This window comes from Heterocephalus glaber, unplaced genomic scaffold, assembly GCF_053883595.1.
Source record: "Heterocephalus glaber isolate CG9 unplaced genomic scaffold, H.glaber_assembly_v1.0 deba00000937, whole genome shotgun sequence".
NCBI lineage: Eukaryota > Metazoa > Chordata > Mammalia > Rodentia > Bathyergidae > Heterocephalus > Heterocephalus glaber.
The window spans coordinates 6,512,874-6,534,414 of record NW_028258173.1 but is presented as its reverse complement, the minus strand read 5'-3'; the positions used below and the strand labels follow the sequence as shown (position 1 = coordinate 6,534,414).

Genomic DNA, 21,541 nt, shown 5'->3' with positions numbered 1-21,541 from the left:
CACCAACCATCCTGACAGGCAGGGAAATATGGCTTCCTTTTTGGAAGCTTCAAATGGCTGCCTGTGTCATGCTGAAGATCTTGGTGCCTGTGAGTGGTATACCAAAGTTACTGTTTTTGTTATCTTCTAGGAGCAAATAGGAGAGAGGTTCCTGGTGCCTGGAATCCAGAGATCAATATGATGATAACTCATGGTGTTTAACCTATGGCAGGTAGGGTTTCTCAACCTCTGTGCCAGTGACATTTTGGATCAGATAACTCTGCTGCAGGGGCAGTTCTGTGAGCTTTAGGATGTTTATCAACATTTCTAGACTTTATATATATTCAAGAGGATATCTAAGAGCAGTCCCCACTAACTCTCTTCAGTTGGAAAACCAATAATGTCTCTAGACATTGCCAAATGCCCCTAGGAGTCACCATTCCCTTGAGTTGAGAGAAATTCTGCATATATATATTGGGGTATAGTTTAAATATACTAAAAACATTCCAGATTTCAAGTAGATAGTGGGTTGAGTCTTGCTCAATATATAAACCTATGTAACTCTCACCTAGTCAAGATATGGAGTGTGGGGCCAGGGATTTAGCTCAGTGGTTCTGCCGCCTGCCTCCCAAGTGCAAGGTCCTGAGTTTGATCCCTGGTACCAAAAAAAAAGATATGGAGCCTTAGGGCCAGGGATGTAGCTCAGTGGCACAAGCCCAACATATGGAGCCTTTCCTTCACCCTCCCCTGCCAGAATTCCCTCATGTCCTTTTGGATTTAATCTTTACCCACCCTCAATCCATTTTAGAAAGTTGGTAAAAATGAAATCATGTGGTACGTAGTCCTTCATGTTTGGCTTCCTCTCTTTGGCATAATGACTGGAATTCATTAATGTTGTGATTAGGGTTTCATTTTTTTGTTTGTTTGTTTGCAGGGGTGGGTAGTACTCTGGATTAAATTCAGGAAGCACTACAACTCCAGCTCTTTCTTTTCTTTTCTTTTTCGGTACCAGGGATTGAACTCGGGTCCTTGTGCTTATGCAGCAGGCCGCGAAACCACTGAGCTAAATCCCTGGCCCTTTTCTTTTTTCTTTTGAGACAATGCTTTGGCTAACTTGTCCAGGCAGGCCTTCCACTTGTAACTCCTGCATCAGCCTCCTGAGTAGCACAGATTATAGGTGGCCAATGCCACACCCAGCTGTTTATTTTTACTGCTGAGTAGTATTCCCTTGTATGGATATACCACCATTTGTTTATTCCTTCTCCTTTGATGGATATTGGAGTTGTTTCCCATTTGGGACTATTGTGAACAAAGACTTTGATGGCTGTTCATTATACCCAGAGATTTAGACTTGGCAGATTGTGACTACGGTCTGGAAATACAGATTGTGGTATGGCCCGATGCTTATATTGTGTGGTAGAGTTATGGACCCTGGTTCCAAACCAAGTATCAGAATTGCTTCACGGGCAGTATTTACAGTGGGACCCAGTGGGACCTCTAGACTGAATCACAGGCCCCAAAAGAGGCCCTCTTCATTGAGACTTCACTGCTATGTACGCGTTGCAGATGTTGGAGGAGAAGCTTCTCTTAATAATGTCACCTGAAACTTCAGAGGCAAAAGCTCTTGGAGCAAGTCCTGTGTTCAAGCTCCAGTACTGAAAAAAACAAAACAAAAAAAAGGCTCTTGCCAACAGACTAAACTGAACAAAGGAACTGCCCACTGGAGAACTGGCGTGCAGATAATTTCAGCAGGCCTCACATTCCACCTCTCCTCAGTCACAGCCCCAAATCCCAATGCCTGTCATCAACTCCTCTTTCACAACCTCTGAGCCATTTCCCAGCAACATCTTCATCCACTGTCATCTCCCTCAAACCTTTGCCCAATCTTATCGGAAGCCGTTTACTTCTCTGTGGAGAAAATCCCCAGCTATCTCCAGATCTGAATTCAGAGGAAGCTCTGACTATCTCCACCCTTTTCCTGAGAAATGTCTTTCCCACAAAGAGGCCACTTCCTGTCAAGTAGAGGGAGCACTTGTTCCAAACCCAAGTACTTTGGGGCTAGGATACAGCAGTAACATTTTCCTTGTTTTTGTGGCTACTTTCAGACCATTCTGCTTTCTTTCTTCTTAAAACCACCACTTTTTTTTCCCCTCCAGCTCTAGGGATCAAAACCATGGTCTCTTGCATGCTGAGCAAGTGCTCAACTACTGAGCTACAACTCCCAGCCCGAAATTCCTCCTGTTTTTGAGGATCATTCCTTCTGGAACTCCACATCTTATACTCTGTGCGAGTCCCACCATGACCCTGTGTGGAGAAGATATCCAAACAGCTCAGATACTAAGATTTGAGACAGAGTCTTGCTAAGTTGCCCAGGTTGGGCTTCAACTTGGAATCCTCCTGCCTCAGCTTCCCAGAGTGCTGCAATTACACCTGGGTCCCACCATGCCCACCTAAGATTCTTTGCTGGGGTTTGTTTTATTGTTGTTTCAGATGTGGTCTTGTTGTACTGTTGAGGCTAGTCTCTAACTCCTGTGCTCAAGCAATCTTCCTGCCTCAGCATTCTGAGTGCTGTGACTATAGGCATGTACTACTAAATCTGACAAAATACCTTTTAGTGCAAAAGGTCCCAGATGTCCATATTATTTTAGCCCCAGACTTCCATGGCCTCACTCTGGACATTGTCCTCAGTTAAATAAATAAATAAATAAATAAATAAATAAATAAATACCTGTGAATTGGAACATATCAAGCTCCTGCTCAAATTATATACTTGGCTTGCAGATTCAAAGTATCCGCAATGGATCCTGTAAGAGGAGAGGCTCTGTTGAAAAGACACATGGCTCAAAATAATTATTCTAATAAAGTTCAGAAGGGTTGTAAGAACAGCCCAGAGAATTCACAGCTATTATATTCACAAAACCCACAGCAAAATCATCCAGAGCCTAACACACACACACACACACACACACACACACACACACACACACACTCACCCCTCCAATACTCATAGATAGCAGCTGGGGCAGCATGCATTTAATCAGAGGTTCCCTCAAATGCACATTCCTATCTCAAACTCAACCCTGGCACCCCCTGTTCACCCCACTCCCTCGCCTTATTTCCTGCATACCATTTACCTTTATTTTGGTTACTTTTTTTTGGTACCGGGGATCGAACTCGGGTCCTTGTGCTTGCGCAGCAGGCGGCAAAACCACTGAGCTAAATCCCTGGCCCATTGGTTACTTTTTTATTGTTTGTCAGCAAGTCTTCCTACCCCAAGTCACATGTGAGCGCCACAAAGGGGAGGATTTCTATTTACTTATTCTTTTCTGTATTGAATCCTTCTCTCAACACACACAGAGCTTTGGAATTCTCTCCTAAAGTTGTGTCACCGCAGGGTGTGGAGGGAGGAGGATTGCTTCGAGTTCGAGGGCAGCCTGGACTACATAGCAAGAGACTATCTCAAAAAAAGTTAAAAAAAGTTGTGTCACCATAAAAGAAATGATGAAAGCTGATCATTTCATGGTTTTTATTACCTGCTGTCAGATGGTCCAGCAAAGATATTTTAATAGTGTGTAATAAGTAAGTAATGTATAAATGTGTATGTTTTACCAAGGCCTCTGCATTGTGTATGTGTGTGTGTGTCTGTGAGAGTGTGTGTGTCTTTGTACTGGGGATTGAACCCAGGGCCTTTGTGCTGAGCCACATTCCGGACTCTAAACTTTTTTGAGACAGGATCTTGGTAAGTCTCTAAGTTGCCAAGGCAAGGCTCAAATTTGTGATGCTCCTGCTTCAGCCTCTCAGAGTGCTGGGATTACAGGCATGTGCCATTATGCCCAGCTAAGTTTTATTATTTTATCTTACTGAATAGGTAGGAAATTGTATCCCTGTGTTCTTTTCATTTTAACATTCTTTGCTTATTATTAAAATAAATTCTCCCTCCCCCAAAACTGAACTCCTTATATTTGCTTCCCTCTTTTATCAACTGTTCACATCCCTTGATCATTTGTTCCATCCTTTCAAAGAGCCTAGAAGTGTCTGAAACTTTGGGTGCAACAATAGATAATGTATCAGCCATTTGCAGCATGTGGCTCCTGATCCTGTTATTTCTGGCAAGGGACTTTGATTGTGCTCATGGTGTTTAGCTTAGTGCAGTTAAAAAAATTTTAGCGGGGAGATCTTAAATGGACACCATTTGCTCTTGTCACCTTTAAACAAATGACTAGCTGGAAAAGATGGAGCAAGGTGGAAGAACGCTCCAGTGGGCAGTAGGAGGAGTTTGTTTCAGGCTGCAGGTGGTTCCAAGAGTTGTTCCTTGTCCAAAAGCCTGAATCATTCAGGCTTTCTGACTCACTTCTTGGATCCCCAAGAATGTTCCCTAAATGATGCATTTTCCAGGGGGTTTTTTTGGGACTGGAATCTAGGTCACCCAGGCTCACTTCAAATTCATGGGTTTAGGCGATCTTCCTGCCTCAGCCTCCCGAATAGCTGGGATTACAGATGTGTGTCACTGCATCCATCTTGTCCAGTATTTTACTGTAAGTTAGTTTCTTTTCAGGTACCTTGGAGCAGGATGGAGGTGATTTCTGTTATTATAACTGAGATGATATGATATGATATTTTTCCTTCTTTCTCCCTAAACTTTATGTCTGGTCCTCTGGTAGATTTTGCCTGTTCTACCTGCCCATAGCTCTTGGACACATCAACTTCTTGAGATCCATGCTGCTACCACCTTAGCACAGGGTCCAGGTTGCTCTCACTAAGTTGCTACATTGCCTGGCCTGGGCTCAAACTTGTTATCTTCCTGCCTCAGCCTCCCAGAGTGCTGGGATTATAGGTGTGTGCCATCATGTCTGGCTACCAAAAACTTTCTTAAAACCCTATACATCATTTCTCTTTCTCTCCTCCTGTCTGCTAAGGGTATTCTGTCTTTATCTGTTAGCTTCTCAAATTGCTTTAAAACCGCAGAGTAAAAGGTGAAAAGTATTTCACCTAATCAGCCAAAGCAATTCTCACTTTCTATCCTAAAGCCTTTCTTTTCCCTCTCTTCATGCTTCCTCCAACTATTTCCTGCTCCAGACAGTCCTGGCTCTTCTCTTCACACTTCCCTTTTCTCATCTACTGATAACTGCATCCTGTCCAACGTAAGTCAAATCCCTCAAGGCTTGGCTGTTCTCAGTCCTGACTTTTACTTATGATTCTAATACCGTACAGTAGTCTGGGAGCCTCAAAGGGACCAAGAGAATCCTCCTCAGCAGGTGGGAGGAGGGAAAGAGATGGTGCATACTTATGATGCACTGTTAGTATTCTTTTCCTGTCCAAGGTACCAACAACATGGAAGGCAAAGTGATACAGTTGTCTGGAGGGAATTATGAAACAACAGAACAGGGAAAAGTCCACCTGATCTTAAAAGTTAATAAGGAGTCAACTAGGAAGCAAGGAGGTCAGGAGGTTCATTTGAGGCTGGAGAACACCACTAGCTAAGATTTCAAGATGGGAAATCACATATCAGACTAGAGGGGAAGGGACTGAGAACACAGATAAGGAAAGAAGTAGAGAGCTTTTTTTTTTTGGTACCAGGGATCGAACTTGGGTCCTTGAGCTTGCAGGGCAGGTGGCTGAACCACTGAGCTAAATCCCCGGCTAGAGAGCTTTTTTTTTTTTTTTTTTTACAGAAATGTTGAGAGGGAAAGAGATTTCCAGTGGATCCTTAAGTTACAACCGGCCTGACCTATGAACAACTTGGTTATGATCAGTTAGTTTTAACTTATAACCAAAGTTTTGAGTTATGATCCAAATGCTGGCCACTTGTGCCTCCAGATGGTCTCAGATACAGATTTAACCCTTAAAGAGTTTTAGAAGGAAATTACAGCATCTTTTCCTGTGTGGGGTTAATTGAGAAATCCTGGGCCAATGTCTCTCTAAGGACCCTGAGATGTGCCTGTATACAGGAGAGAGACTTGAAGGTTGTGGAGAGGAGCCTGAGCCTTCAATTGACCAACTTGAGGTACAACCAGCCCTCTCAAAAAAATTTAGTTTGTGGGCTGGGGATGTAGCTCAGGGGCACTGCACCTGCCTGGTAAGCACAAGGTCCTGAGTTCGATCCCCAGTACCGCAAAAACAAAACAAAACAACAACAACAAAAAAACCAATGGGCTGAAAAAAAACCCCAAAAAACAATGGGCTGGGGATTTAGTTCAGTAGTGCTGTGCCTGCCTTGCAAGTGCAAGGTCCTGAGTTCAGTCCTTGGTACTGCAAAAAAAGAAAAAGAAAGAGAAAGAATTGAGTTTGTAAATCAATGGTTCACTGTATATGAAATAGATGAGAAATCTCTACTAAAAGGCTTTGATCTCATTAGTGTCATCTTGGAAGGAAGAGACAGGTGTCTTCAGAAAAATGGGCCAGGTGTAGTGGCTCCTGCCTGTAATCCCAGCACTTGGAAGGCTGAGGCAGGAGGATTGCCAAGAGTTTGAGGTCAGCCTGGGCTGCATATGAGTTCAAGGCCAGCCTGAACTACATAGTGAGACTCTGTCTCACAAAATAAAACAATATCCCCCCTGAAAAGTGAAAGATTTCATAGCTGTTGGGGTTGCTAGACATGGTTAAAGGGCCTTCAGAACCTTAAAAAGGCTAATCATGGTGCATTTAGAGTGGGTGCATCAAGGGCCAGGGATTTAGCTCAGTGGTACCTTGCCTGCCTTGCAAGTGCAAGGTCCTGAATTTGAACCCTGTAGCAGAAAAATGGTGCATTGACGCTTCCTTCTGGCTTCAGTATTTTGATTTAGTCTTTCAGCAAAGTTTTAGCTGAGAGGACAAACAGGTCAGGGGGATAAGAATGTTGCAAGATCCTCAAAATGGCCGGCACTCAGCTCAAGTATGTTGAACGATATAAAATACAAAGGAGCAGAAAAGCAAGCATGGCTAGAGGAACCTAGGTACAATGTGGAGCAGGGCAAGGGCAAGATGCCTGTCCAATATTTATTAATTTCCCAAAGGTCCCATGCAGCTCTTGTGGAATGAAGTGGAAAGACCTACAACTAGGTAGGCAATTGACTAGTTCAGTCCAACAAACATTTAATGGATAAAAGCTCTCTTTAATGGCCCAAGAAAGGCTCTGTGGAATTTTTCAGAATAAGCCAGCTGGCCTCAGGGAACTTGAGGTCTTCACCAACCATGATACAGTTAAAAGCATACTTCTCCTGGTACCGGGGATCTAACTCAGGACCTTGCGCTTGCTGGGCAGGCACAGTGCCACTGAGATACATCCCCAGCCCAAAAGCATAGTTTTGTAAAGGAGGCAATAGAGACACAAAGGAGGAGGCACAGCACTACATACAGAGAGTCAATGAGTAAGTCAGGGAAAGTATTTGTACAGGTAGCATTTAGGGAGGACCTTTAGGGTAGGGATGTATTTGAATGTTGCCCTTATTGTTCAATAAGACCTTTAAAGCACTCAAAACCACTGGGCAAGGGAGTAGAGCTGAGAAGGTCTCTGACATGTTTAAAGGACTGTGGTTTATCTAGGTAGATGCAGTAGTTTGGCTTATGGCGAGTTATGCCTGGAAGTGTATGTCTGAGTGAACTTATAAAGAGCTTTGAAGATCAGGTGGAGAGATTTACATCTGTTTGCAAAGATAAACGGAAGGCTTGTTATGTGCAGGAAAGTGACATGATTCTATGGGCATTTTTTTTGGTGCCGGGGATCAAACTCTGTTCCTTGAGCTTGCAGGGCAGGCGGCGGAACCACTGAACTAAATCCCCGGCCCTCTATGGGCATTTTTAGGCAACAGCTGAACTAGTTTAAACACACGATGGCTTCTTTCTGGTTGGAAAAGAGGAATTTTAATTACATGATTAAATAAATTAATGGGGGAAGGGGCTCTTACTTCCCAGGGCCAACCGTGGCCCTGTTTCTGTTTTATAAACAGATTTTATTTTTTAAAAACAAGTCTTCCAGACTTAGATCTCTGGGAAAACAGAAGTAAATAGGGCCACAAGCTTGCTTTGTTTTCCCAAGAGAGGTTTCCTAGGAGATTTCTCTAATTATCTAGAAACAATTTTTTAAAAACTTGTTTTTCCCTTTAGATTTTGACCAGCACGAGGAGGAAATTGCAGTATTGCCTTAGATTCTCCAGCTTTGGTTAGGATGCAATATTAGTCCTAGGAGACTTCTAAGGTCTCTGAGCAAGTTGTCTCTAGGCATTTGTTCCCGGCAACAAGAGCTTAGAAAAAAGCAGGAAAGACGTGGCGCTCTGCAAAGGGCTAGTTTAAAAAAAAAAAAAAAAAAAAAGAATATCTCTGAGATAATCCCAAAGGAAAACAAATCAAAGCGAGTCTTGCCTTGGTCTCTGGTCAGGGCCTTGGGAGAAAAAAGCGCCTGAGCATTTCGTCTAAAGATCAGAAGCTGGGCGAGCTCCCGAGGGTATCACTTGGCACATAATTCCGCCAGGCTCCCAGAAAGGCGGTTAAAGCTACAACCTAGCGCTCCACGCAACCAATAAGAAGCCGGAGATTTCCGCTTGTCTCAGATTCCGACCAATCGGCGCCCGGAACTTTAGCTCGTTGGCCCGAGCCTCTGTTGTCCAGGAAGGGCAGCAATCCCCTTAGAATTTTGCCAGTAACGGACATGGCTGCAGCCCCTGGCGGAGGGGACGTGAAGTGAGGAGGGGGCTGGGAGGGGAGAGGATGCGGGCGAGGAAGACGCGCCTCTGGGCCTGGGTAAGTACGAGAAGGCCCGTGGCTTGGAAGTGGGGAACACGGGAGCGTGGGGGCTCGTCCTTCCGCATCCTCTGGATTCTTGGCTAAGGCGAGGGGAGTCTGGGGTCTGCACCCCGAGAATGGCCTCAGCGGACCCCTTCTTTAGGGGAGACAAGGGCCTGGTTGTTGCTTGTAGCTCTTGGCCGTTCTCTTCCCCTACACCCTCAGACTCTCGTCTTCGAACCTGGCTTGTCTCCTTGGGGGTCCTTCAACAGAAGTAAAGCGTCTTTCCAACAAAGAATTCTTGCCCTAACTTTGCCGTGGCTGGGCCCTGGGCCAGAGGCTGTCGACGGTGATGCCATGAGTATTTATAGTCGTCTGGGAGTACCCATCCTCGGCCCAAGTAAAGACCCTTGTCTTTCCTTTGGGCGTTTCTCTGCTGCCTATGGCCCTCGTGCTGACTGCCTCCTCTGTCCCCTGTGGATGGAGTTGAGAGGGTCTCATCATAGCTCTGAGCTGCGATATTGGAGTCTGAAGCGTGTTTTTTTTCTTTTTCCTTTTTCAGAATCGTTTTAAGCCTTCTCAGAAGCAACCATAGCATCACCATATTTGCCATCATATAAATCGATTTCTGCCCTAAGCCCTCGTTCCTCCACCGCACACCCTAAAGCCCAGTTCTCACAGTCCCTTGTTTGCTACGGTGTGAGCCCCTACCCCGTGGCCAGTGCCACACTTGAGTAAAATCCTGTTCTCCTTTCATTGGTGTGTAACCATGGGCTACACTTTGGCGTGTTCATTGATTTGGTCACGTGCTGTTCCATCTCACCCTTTCCTGAGTTTTTCTATGGCTCTTGAGGAAAAAGAAGGGAATTGAACACAGAGTTGCTTTCCTTTTGGTACTGGTTTTGTGCGTTGGATGGGATGCTATTTTCCTATGCTTTATCCAAGATGCTCAGCTTTAGTGACAGTTAAATTATTCCCTAGGGATGTTCTTTTTTTTTTTTTAAAGGTTTTTTTTTTTTTTTTTTTTTTGAGACAGGGTCTTGCTCTTTAATTCAGACCGACCTTGAACTCACTATGTAGCCCAGCGTGGCCTCGAACTCACAGCAGTCCTCCTGCCTCAACCTCCCAAGTGCAGGGATCACAGATGTGCACTACCGCCACCACCACATCGCCCCGCCTCCCTAGGGATATTCTTGAGAGAGGAAAGTGTTACCGTGGAATGGACAAATACAGTAAAAGTGGGGGTGGGGGAGCTTTAATATTTTCATTTTACAGATGTGAAAACTAGCTGAAGAGGCAAAGGAGCAGGGCCAGGGCCACCTGGAGCCAGACTACAATCTGAAACTCTAGATTCTTGAGTTTTTCACCCACTAGGGCCAGTTGTTTCTTTGTGTGGTCTGAAGAAATTAAATTCTACCTCTTAGGGTGGTTGTGAGGATTAAATGAGATGGTATAGGTATGGGTGTGGGTAGGATCCCTACCACAGTGTCAAGCAATCACTAGGTCCTTAATGCATTTTTTTTTCATTTATTAATTTTCAATAACTACCAGGTACCCCGATTTCTTCCTTCCTTCCTTCCTTCCTTCCTTCCTTCCTTCCTTCCTTCCTTCCTTCCTTCCTGGGCTTCACACATGCTAAGCAAGCTCTACCATTGAGCCACATTTCCAGATCTTTTTAAAATTTTGATTTTAGTTTGATCCCCGGTACCAAAAAAAAAAAAAAAGAAAACAAAATAAAATTTTAGTTTTAGACAGGGTGTCACTGAGTTGCACAGTTTGTCCCAGAACTTGTGATCCTCCTGCCTCAGCCACCTGAGTAGCTGGGATTACAGGCACCACACCCGGCTGATTGCTTATATTAATATTTACTGTGGTCTCTATATTTTGGGTCATAAATTATTTCGTGGTTTTTCAGTCAGGAGCAAAGTGAGCCTTGTCTTTGGTTTTTGGCAATCATAGTGTCATTAGAGATGTCATTAATGGGAATGCATTGGGTACAAGAACAGCATGGAGGCAGAAAAAAGTTGAGAACCACTGAAGGAAGAAGAAATTCCACTGTGGTGTCTTTGTAAGATACTCTTAGGCAAAGAAGAGCTGATCTCAGTATCCTAAAGATGTAATTTAAGCTTGGCATGGTAGTGCACACCTCTAATACCAGCTACTGTCTGCATTCTCCATCCCCTGTGGATGGAGTTGCAAGGGGCTTGTCACAGCAGGAGGAGCAAAAGTTTGAGCCCAGCTGGGGCAACTTAGCAACTTAATGAGATCCTATCTCAAAAGAAAAATACAAAAGGGCTGGGGATGTAGCTTAATGTGAAGGTCCTGGGTTCAGTCCCTACTAGTGAGGGAAGAAAAGAGAGCTGGGGATGTAGCTTAGTGGTAGAGTACTTGCCTACCATGTTCAGTCCCTAGTTACACACACACACAAAGTAATTTAAAAAGAAGTTTGAAAATCATTGTAAAGATCAGCATAGACTCTCGCGACCCTGGAGCAGGAGATAGAATGCTTAGATAAAAACCATAAACACTCTGTCATCCTATTTCAGCTGACCTATGAACTCTAGCTTCCTCACTGGTTCCTTGTCAGAGCTGCACACAGGAAGCTGATGGATACCCGGGAGTAATGTATGGACGAGGGAAGTTAAGCAGAAAGCATCCGCTTAGAAGAACCAGCCTCCAAATAATTGAGAGTTAACTGCCCTTGAACCCTCTTCCCCACTCACCCCGCCATGCCCCTTACTTCAGAAGATTAGACCAGGAGACTGGACTGGGCAGTGAAATGGAAGAAAACAGAAAGCACTTCACATTTCTATTTTGAGAAGTTGCTAGGGAGTGCCAGCTTCTAGTGTGGAGAATCAGTCTTTTGGAAATCTTAACTCCTGTAGAATTAATGAGCAGTGAAGGTGACAATCCTCTGGTTCCTCCCTGTTAACTTTTCCTCTAAATTGGGCTCCAGAAACAGATTCTGTGTGGAGAGGGGGGAGCAGTAATAAAATGCTGCCTACACCCAAGGCTTTATTTAACCCAACCTGATGAGTCAGATCTGAGCGCTTACCTTGGCATGCAAGCTGGCAAGATACAGAGCCTCCAAGGCCATTCCTGGTGTTCAAGTGTGTCTTTTTCGTCTTGTTATTGTGTCAGAGTTGCTTTCAATGTTGCTGAAAAGATAGGGTCCCTTAAAGGAAAAAGTATGAGAAAAGAAAAAAAATGGAAACTAAATCTATGTAAATAGGGAAGGGTGGAGAGGGTGAAGGGTGCACAGGTAATGGGGAAAAAAAATAAGAACCAAGATACATCATGTACAGGTACAAGCACCCAGTGATAAATGTAAACGAATTGTATACCTAAAATGTACCAATAAAAGAATTTTAAAAAAAAAAAGATAGGGTCCCTTAAAAATACTGTTTAAGGTAAATGTAAACTTATCCTGCAAACTCATACTACTATAATAAAATTTAAAAATCTAGGGCCAGGGATTTAGCTCAGTGGTTCTGCCGCCTGTCTCGCAAGTGCACGGACCCGAGTTCGATCCCTGGTACCAAAAACAAACAAAAAAATCTGTTGTTTAAACTGTAGTTTCCAAGCAGACCTGGGTTTGTTTGCAGCAGCACAGGTGAACTAAAGGTTAGTCTGGCGGCTGAAACAAGAATGTTTTTCTTCCCCCAAAGACCCGGCAGCCAGAATGTGTGGTTTGGTGATCAGGGTTTGTATAATAATCACTTTGGTTGTGGCTGCTGAGACAGTAGTAAACATTACGGTCACATGGCCAGCAAGTCGGGTAAGGGCCAGATTTCGACCCAACCCAGATGCCTGCCTAAGGCCAGCAAATCTCAGACTGATTGCTTTGGAATTCCTTAGTTCCAGAGGCCAGAAGTAGTTGTGGAGGTGGAGGGTGCCCAAGGGAAGAGGAGCTTGAAGGGCTCAGAGTGGCATTTGGGAAACCGGAAATGTTAGTGTAACTGTCCAGGTTTTCATAATTTCAGGATCCTTCTGAAAAAGATATATGTGATAATAGGGAAACAGAAAACTCCTGGGAAACACTGGAAAGATGTGAACCAGAGAGAGACTGCAAAGTGGACTCCAAGCACATAACCCATCCTTAGGCTGACAGAGTACCCGAGGGGAGACTGTTGCTGGGTAACATAGGCAGAGCTTTTGCAAAACCAGGACCAGTGGTTGCTGAGTTTTTGTGTATGTGGTAAAATACGTGTAGCATAAAATTTACCATTTTGACCACTTCGGTAGCATTAAGAACATTTCATCATTATGCAATCATTGCTGCCATCCACCTCCAGAACTTTCTCATTTTCCCAAACTGAAACTCTGTACTTGTTAAGCACTATGTTCCCATTTCCCCTTGTTCCTCATCCCTTGGCCACTAACATTCAACTTTCTATCACTGTGATTTTGAATACTCTAGAAACCTCACTTAGGAGGCACCACACAGTACCTGTCCCCTTATGACTGGCTTATTTTACTTAGCATAACGTCTTCAAGAGTAATCCATGTTGCAGCACGTGTGAAAATTTCCTTCCTTTCTGAAACAATTATATTCCATTGTAGGGATGAACTACATTTTTTTTACCCATTGTATCTGTTAGTGTGCTTGGGTTACTTCTGCCTTTCAGCTATTGTGAATGAATAATGCCTTTATAAATATGGGTGAATAAATACTATTTTGAGTCCCTGTTTCATTCTTTTGAATATATATACCAGGAAGTAAGAAATTGTTGATTTTTTGGGGGGAGATGATACTGGGGATTGAATGCAGGGTCTTCACACTGAGTTACATCCCCAGCCCTTTTTTTTTTTTGGTACCGGGGATCGGACTCAGGTCCTAGCGCTTGCGCAGCAGGTGGGGAAACCACTGAGCTAAATCCCTGGGCTCCCCCAGCCCTTTTAAAATTTTTTATTTTGAGACAGAGTCTTGTTGAGTTGCCAAGTTGCCCAGCCTAGGCTTGAACTTGTGATCTTCACTGCCTCAGCCTTCCAGAATGCAGGGATTACAGCTTGGGTCACCATGCCCAGGTGAGTCTAAGAAATGTAACCCAAGGTTATAGACATTTTTATCCTGTGTTTTCTAAAAGTTTTATAGGCCTGTGACTCATTTTGAATATATATATATATATATGTGTGTATGTATATATATATATAGAGAGAGAGCGCACAAGTCAAAAAATGTATACATCAGGAAAAGAAAAACTTGTAAAAATATTTTAATACTAAATTTATTGATACATCATGAGATTAATACAAGTTACCCTTGGCCTTTACTAGAGGTACTCAGAGTGGTGGCCATTAGCTTCCAGACATTCATTAGTATGGCGAACTGCTGAAATGGGTATGATTTTTGGGGGGGGACTCTGTGTATATATGTATCTTGAGATATATTTCCAAGTTTTTTTGTGTGTTTTGTTTTGTTTTAGGCAGGTCTCGCTATATACTTAAAGCTGGCCTTGAACTCCCAGTGATCCTCTTGCCTCTGCCTCCCAAGTGCTGGGATTACAGACGTGTACCCCCATGCCTGGGTACTTTTGTTTGCGTCTGAATATTCCATTGTTTTGGTACCATTTGTTGAAAAGATCTTCCTTTCTCCACTGAATTGTCTTTGCACTTTTCTCAAAAAATCGATTGTCCATATGTCTAGATCTATTTCTGGACTCTCAAATACCAAGTCAATACTGCACTGACTTGATTATTGTAACTTTATAGGCCTGGAAGTCAAGTGGTAAATGTCTTCCAGTTTTGTCCTCTTAGAGTAATATAATTTAAGTGTCTTTTATGAGTGGCCCTGAGTTCTTTTTTTTTTTTTTTTTTTTTTTTGGTACCAGGGATTGAACTCAGGTCCTTGCGCTTGCACAGCAGGCGGTGAAACCACTGAGCTAAATCCCTGGCCCCAGTTGTTCTTTTTTTGGAAACAGGGTCTTGCTATGTAGTTCAGGGTGGACTTGAACTCACTGTGTAGCCCACACCGGTCTCGAATTCACAATAATCCTCCTGCCTCAGCCTCTGAAGTGCTGAGATTACAGGTGTGCACTACCACACCATCTTCAAGCATTTTTTTTTTTTTTGGTACTGGAGATCGAACTCAGGAGCTTGCGCTTTTGAGGCAGGCGGCGGAACCACTCGGCTAAATCCCCAGCCTGTACAGTAGTTCTTGAGTGTAGGCTCAGGGCCCAATATTTTCCCCTGTTAAATTAAACCTATTAGATTTGGCTCCTCATTTCAACATTTTAGCCTGGGGAGATCTGCTTGGATCTTGCCTTTGATCTCCTTTCCAGGTGTATGCTCGCCAGGAATTTGATTAGAATACCATCTGTCTTCTCATCCAAGTCATTGATAAAAATATTGACTAGAATGCCCCCAAGGATAGCATCCTGTGGTTTACTGTTGAAAGCCTCCCTTCAGTTTAGCATTAATATGTCATTTAGTTCCCTTTGGGCACAGCTGTTCAACTGAATACAAATCCACCAAATTGTGTTTCCAAGGGTTGGGCAAGGTTAGTGTACAAGCCCTAATGCAGATTGTTAGAAGGGCATAGAAGGACAGCCAACTCCCCTATAGATTCTGTAAATTGTTTCTTCACTCTGTTGGTTGTTTCTTTTGCTGTGCAGGAGCTTTTTAATTTGATATCTCCTCTGGGTTTTTTTTTTTTAATTTTAATTTTTTATTTTTTTGAGACGAGGTCTCACCATGTGTTTCAGACTACCCGTGAACTCACTATGTACCCTAGGCTGGTGTGGAATTTATGGCGATTCTTCTGCCTCTGCCTCCTGAGTGGTGGGATTACAGGTCTGTGCCACCATGTCCAGCCTGATATCCCATTTGTTGATTCTTGATTTTATTTCTTGTGTAATTGGGTTTCTGTTCAGAAAGTCCTATCTTCCAGTAGATTGTTTCTGTTTTAACATTTAAATCTTGGATCCATTTTGATTTTATGTAATTTAGTACGTGGTGAGAGATATGTCTATTTTCAGTCTCCTGTATGTGAATAGCTAGTTTTCTTAGCACCGTTTATTAAAGAGGCTATCTTTTGTCCAGCATGTTTTTGGGCCCTTTGTCAAATCAGATGGCTGAATGTGCTTGGGGTTGTTTCTGCATCCTCTGTTCTGTTCCATTGATACAGTGTCTGTTTTTGTGCCAGTAGCATGCTATTTTTTATCACTGTAGCTTTGTAGTATAATTTGAAGTTGGGAATTGTGATGCTTTCTGCTTTGCTCTTTTTTTTGATACCAGGGATCGAACTTGGGACCTTGTGCTTTCGAGGCAGGCACCGGAACCACTGAGCTAAATCCCTGGCCCTCTGCTTTGCTCTTATTGACCAGGATGGTTCCATATGAATTTTAGAATTGTTTTCTTTAGTTCTGTGAGGAATGCTATTGGTATTTTGTTTGAGATTGTGTTAAATCTGTGTAACAGTTTTGGAAGTATAGCCATTTTTACAATATTGATTCTGGATATCCAGGAACTGGGGACATCTTTCCATTTTCTGGTGTCCTCTTTGTTCTTTTTCAGAGTGCCGTAGTTTCATTTCAGAGGTCTTTCACTTACTTGGTTATGTTAATTCCCAAGTATTGCACTATGGATTTTTGTGTGTTGATTTTGTATCCTGCTACACTACTGAATTTGGTTATTAATTCTAGGAGTCTTTTTTTTTTTTTTTCTGGTACCAGGGATCAAACTCAGGACCTTTTGCAAGGCAGGCGTGGGCACCACTGAGCCAAATCCCTGGCCCTATAGAAGTCTTTTGGTAGAATTTTTTGGGTCTTCTATGTAGAAGATCATGTCATCTGCAAATAATGATGATTTAACTTCTTCCTTTCCTATACATATCCTTTTTATTTCTTTCTCGTCTAATTGGTCTGGCTAATGTTTTGAGTACTATATTGAACAGGAGTGATGATAGTAGACATCCATGTCTTGTTCCTGATTTCCAAGGGCAAGCTTTCAGTTTTTCCTCATTTAATATGATGTTGGGAGTAGGTTTATCGGATTGAGATAAGGTCCTTCGACACCGATTTTCTTCAGGTTTTTTTTTTTTTAATCATGAATGGATGTTGGATTTTGTCAAAGGTTTTCTGCATCTGTTGAGATGACCAGGTGATTTTTCTCCATTTTTCTGTTTATGTGATGTATTATATTTTTTAATTTGCATATGTTGAACCTCCTTGTTTCCTTGGGATGAAGCCTAATATATATATATATATATATATATATATTTGATGATTGTTGCATTCTGTTTGGCAGTGTTTTGTTAAGAATTTTTGGGGCTGGGGATTTAGCTCAGTGGTTCCACCGCCTGCATCACAAGAGCAAGGTCCCGAGTTCAATCCCCAGTACCAAAAAAAGAATTTTTGCATCTATGTTTATTAGAGATTGGCCTGTAGTTTTCTTTCTTTCTTTCTTTCTTTCTTTCTTTTGGTACCAGGGATTGAACTCGGGACCTTGCGCTTGCGAGGCAGGTGCCGGAACCACTGAGCTAAATCCCCAGCCCTGTAATTTTCTTTTTTGACTGGGTCCTTGTCTGGTTTTGAATCAGGGTAATGCTAGCTTCCAGGATTGATTTTGTAGGTATTCCTTCCCTTTCAATTTCATTAAAGAGTTTGAGGGGCCAAGGATGTAGCTTAGTGGCGCCGTGCCTGCTTGGCAAGCACAAGGTCCTGAGTTTGATCCCTGGTACCAAAAAGAAAGAGTTTGAGGAGTATTGGCATTAGATCCTTCCTGAAGGGCCGGGGATGTAGCTCAGTGGTTTCGACGCCAGCTGCGCAAGCGCAAGGACCGGAGTTTGATCCCTGGTACCAAAAAGAAAAAGAGTATCTCAGTAGATCCTTCCTGAAGTTCTTGTAGAATTCAGCTGTGAATCCATCAGGTCCAGGACTTTAATTATTTGGTAGGTTTTTATTACTGCTTCAATTTCACTGCATGTTGTTGGGTTATTTAGGATTTTTATATCTTTTTGTTCAGTTTTGGTAATTCTTATGTACCCAAGAATATATCCATTTCTTCTAAATTCTCCAATTTATTGGAGTTCAGATTTTCAAAGTAGTTACTAATAATCTTCTGGTTTTCAGCAGTGCCATTTGATTTTGGCTTTTTCATTTATTTTTATCTAATTTTTATTTAATTTTTTATTTTTTGGGACAGAGTCTTGCTATATAGTCTCAGACTGGCTTTGAACACACTATGTAGCCTAGGCTGGCCTTGGACTCAGCGATTCTCCTGCCTCAGCCTCCCGAGTACTGGGATTATAGGTGTGCACTGCCATGCCCAGCTGCCTTTTTTAACTTCTAATTGACTTTCTTGTTTTCTCTCTCTCTCTCTGTCTCTCTTTTTGGCAAGATTGGCTAAGGATTTGTCTATTTTGTTTTTCTTTCAACAAACTAGCTCTTCAGTTAATTGATTCTTTGTATTTTTTTTAGTCTCAATTTCATTAATTTCTGCTCTGATCTTTATAATTTCCTTCATTGTACTAGCTTTGGATATGTTCTTGTTTTTCTAGGACTTTGAGCTGCATCATTAGGTTATTTATTTGGACTCACTTTTTCTGATGTGAGCGTTCACAGCTATAGGACTGCTTTCATTGTGTCTCATAGGTTCTGGTATGTTGTACTGGCTATCTCATTTGATACGAGGAACAGTTTCTTCTGTGACACAGATTATTCAAGAGTGTATTGTTTAATTTCCATGTATTTGTTAAATTTCTGTAGTTTCTTTTGCCATTAATTTCTGGTTTCATTGTACTATGATCTGATAATGTGCATGGAATAATTTTGATTCTTTTGCACTTAAGCATATTTTTATGGTCTAGTATGTGGTCTGTTTTGGAGAAAGTTCCATGTACTGCTGAGAAGAATTTGTATTGTTTTGTTCTTGGATAGAACATTCTATAGATAATATGTCCATTTGTTTGGGGGTCTAGTTCAACTCTTGTATTTCTTTGTTGAGTTTTTGTCTAATTGATCTGTCTAATTGACAGTGTGGTATTAAGGTTGCCCACTATAATTGTGTTGATGTTTATCTGACCCATTAAGTCTAATAATGTTTTATTTACTTATTTATTTTTGGTACCTGGGATCGAACTCGGGACCTTGTGCTTGGAAGGCAGGCAGCGGAATCACTGAGCTAAATCTCCAGCCCAGTAATGTTTGTTTTATGAAGTTGAGTGCACCAAAGTTCAGTGAATATATGTTTATAGTTGTTATTTCTTCCTGTTGGATTGTTCCATTGATTAATACGTAATGATCTTTGCCTCTTTGGATCAGTTTTGGCCTGAAGTCCACTTTGTCTGAAATAGGATAGCTACTCCAGCTTGTTTTTGGGTTCTTATTGCATGGAATATTATTTTCCGTCCTTTAATTTGTTTGTTTAGTCAGTAAATTTCTTTTGGATTAAATGTATTTCTTGTATACAGAATCCCACTGGATTTTGTTTCTTGATCCATTCTGCCAAACTGTATCTTTTTTTTTTCCTCCTTTTTTTGGTACTGGGGATGAAACTCAGGACCTTGTGCTTACGAGGCAGGTGTGGCACCACTGAGCTAAATCCCGGGCCCCAACCTATATCTTTTGATTGTAAGACTATTCACATTGAGAGTGATTACTGAAAGGTATTGACTTATTCTTGTGATTGCATTATTTTCCTGTTGATTCCTTTTTTTTCTTTATGCTTAACTCCTTACCTTGCTTGGTGTATTCATTCTGTTTGACTTTTTGGCATTGTTGGCTTTGTTGACTCTTTCTAGGATATACTTCAGTATTTTTTGGAGTGCTGGTTTGGTGGTCATAAATTTGTTAAGGTAGTCTTTGTCATGGAAAGACCTTATTTCTCTGTCAATTTTTAAAGGTATATTTGCATGATATATTAGTCTGGGTTGGAAGTTATCTTCTTTTAAGGCTTGAAATACTTTACTACAAGCTCTTCTGGCCTTTAAGTTTCATGTTGAAAAGTCTGATATAATTCTAATGTGTTTACCTTTATCGGTGATTTGTTGCTTTTCTCTTAACAGCTTTTAACATTCTGTCTTGGCATTAGACTTCAGGGATTTTGCCTGTGATGTGTTGTGGAGAGGTCCTTTTCTGATTGTGGCTATTTGGGGTTCTATATCCCTATTATCTGACTGTTAAATTCTTTGTCCATATCTGGGAAGTTTTCTTCTATTATTTCTGTAAACAGGGTTTTTGTTTGTTTTTGTTTTTTTCGACAGTCTCAATATGCAGCTTAGGCTCTCCTTGAACTCACTATGTAGCCCAAGGCTGGGCTTGAGCTTGCAATGATCCTCCTGCCTTAGCCTCTCCAGTGCTGGGATTATAGGCATGAGTCACCATGCCTGGCTGTAAACAGATTTTCTTTTTATGTCATTTGTGCTGTCTTCTGATTTTTCACTAATTTCAATTACAGTAGTACCTCAGTTCACAAACTGAATTTGTTCCATGATTCTGGAAAAGATGGCCCCGTTTGTGTTCATACAGGAAGGATGGCCATGGTCATCACCTGATGCAGAGTTTGCAAACAAAAACAAAATTTTGCCAAATGCTTCTGTTTGCGAACCAAACTGTTTGCAAACAAGAGCATTCGTGAACCGAGGTACCATTGTAACTGAGGTTAGTTATTGCATCATCTAGTAGCTGTTGGATCTATTTTTCATGTTCTCTTATTGTTTTTAAGGTGTTTTGGAGTAATTGGTCTCGGATATCATCCCTTTCTTCTAGTTCTGACACTTTGTCCTCACATTGGTCATTTCTGCTCTTCTGCTTTCCATTCTTTCAATAGAATTTTTAATCTCCTGTATTGTTTTTTGATACTGAGAATCGAACTCAGGACCTCGAGTTTGCCGGATAGGTGCTGTGCGGCTGAGCTACATTCCCAGAGCTCTCCTGTATTTCTGTTTGGTACCTCTTCATGGAGTCATACTTTGCTAAACTGGTCATTCATTTTTTTTTAAAATCACTTTCTGGAGCTTAGCTAGCTTTTTATTAGTATCTTCTGTAAACTTGCTGATTATTTTATTAAGTCCCTTATCTGTTTAGTTATATCTGCTTGCTGAGCACCTTATTGATCTGCTTTTATCTCCTCTTTTATCATTTTGAATAATTCAGCTGTGTGTTTTTTGACTTCCTTACAATGTCCCATGAATCAACACTGGGAGAATTAGAGATATTTTTTTGCCTTGTCATCTCGTGTTTCGTGTGTGTGTGTGTGTGTGTGTGTGTGTGTGTGTTTGCCTATCCTGAGGTTTGTGGGCTGATTATAGTGTAAAGGTTTGTGGCTAGTATGGAGATTTCTTTAGTTAGTGCCTATTTTCAGTAATCCTTTCTGGACGTGGCTAACTATAGGCCTTTGCCTCTATCCCATGATCCAGCCACCTCAATTAATTTGGGAGGGAAGAGTGCAGTGTAATTGGCCCAGTACCTAGTTTTCTGGGAATGGACTACACACTATTGTTAATAACACAAAGGCAATCCACATATTGGCCTACAGAGAAAAACCAATTAATAGCAATAACTATGCCACTCTAGCAATAGCAACAAAATCAGCAACAATAATAGTGTCAAAAACAAACTGGATTTTGAAATACTGTAAGAACCAATAATGTATCACCCTTAACCATAGAAGAGATCTATAATTATAAACACTGAGACAAACCAAATATTGACATACAGTAAACATCTACTAAATGCAACAACTATACCTCCACTGACAAAAGGAAAGAATTCAGTAGTAATAGCACGGAGTTAACTATCTGAAGATTAATAAAGCTTAATGGTTATACTAATAAAGATAGAGGAGGGCCAGGGATTTAGCTCAGTGGTTTCGCCGCCTGCTGTGCAAGCACAGGGACCCGAGTTCGATCCCTGGTACCAAAAAA

General features: G+C 41.9%; 1 protein-coding gene and 1 long non-coding RNA gene across 5 annotated transcripts in view; one reads left to right on the top strand and one right to left on the bottom strand.

Annotated features, from left to right (window-relative positions):
* The window catches only part of LOC147828759 (uncharacterized), a 51,026-nt gene that overhangs the window by 19,275 nt on the left and 10,210 nt on the right, over window positions 1-21,541 (bottom strand). The window contains exons 2-3 of the long non-coding RNA XR_015450255.1: window positions 11,732-11,851; window positions 2,708-2,783 (exon numbers count right to left, since the gene is read on the bottom strand). This is a non-coding gene — a long non-coding RNA (uncharacterized LOC147828759). The remainder of the gene's footprint in view (window positions 1-2,707; window positions 2,784-11,731; window positions 11,852-21,541) is intronic.
* Tmem94 (transmembrane protein 94) overlaps window positions 8,545-21,541 on the top strand; it is a 43,871-nt gene continuing 30,874 nt past the window's right edge. For 2 of the 4 annotated variants that reach the window (XM_087208460.1, XM_004860674.4), the window contains exon 1: window positions 8,545-8,694. Coding sequence is in view for 2 of the 4 variants with exons in the window: in XM_087208462.1 (XP_087064588.1) it covers window positions 13,671-13,704 (34 nt within the window). In the remaining 2 variants the exon portion in view is untranslated. Of the gene's footprint in view, window positions 8,695-13,655; window positions 13,705-21,541 lie in introns of those variants that run through there. The other 2 variants (XM_087208462.1, XM_021241083.2) reach the window with 1 other exon arrangement.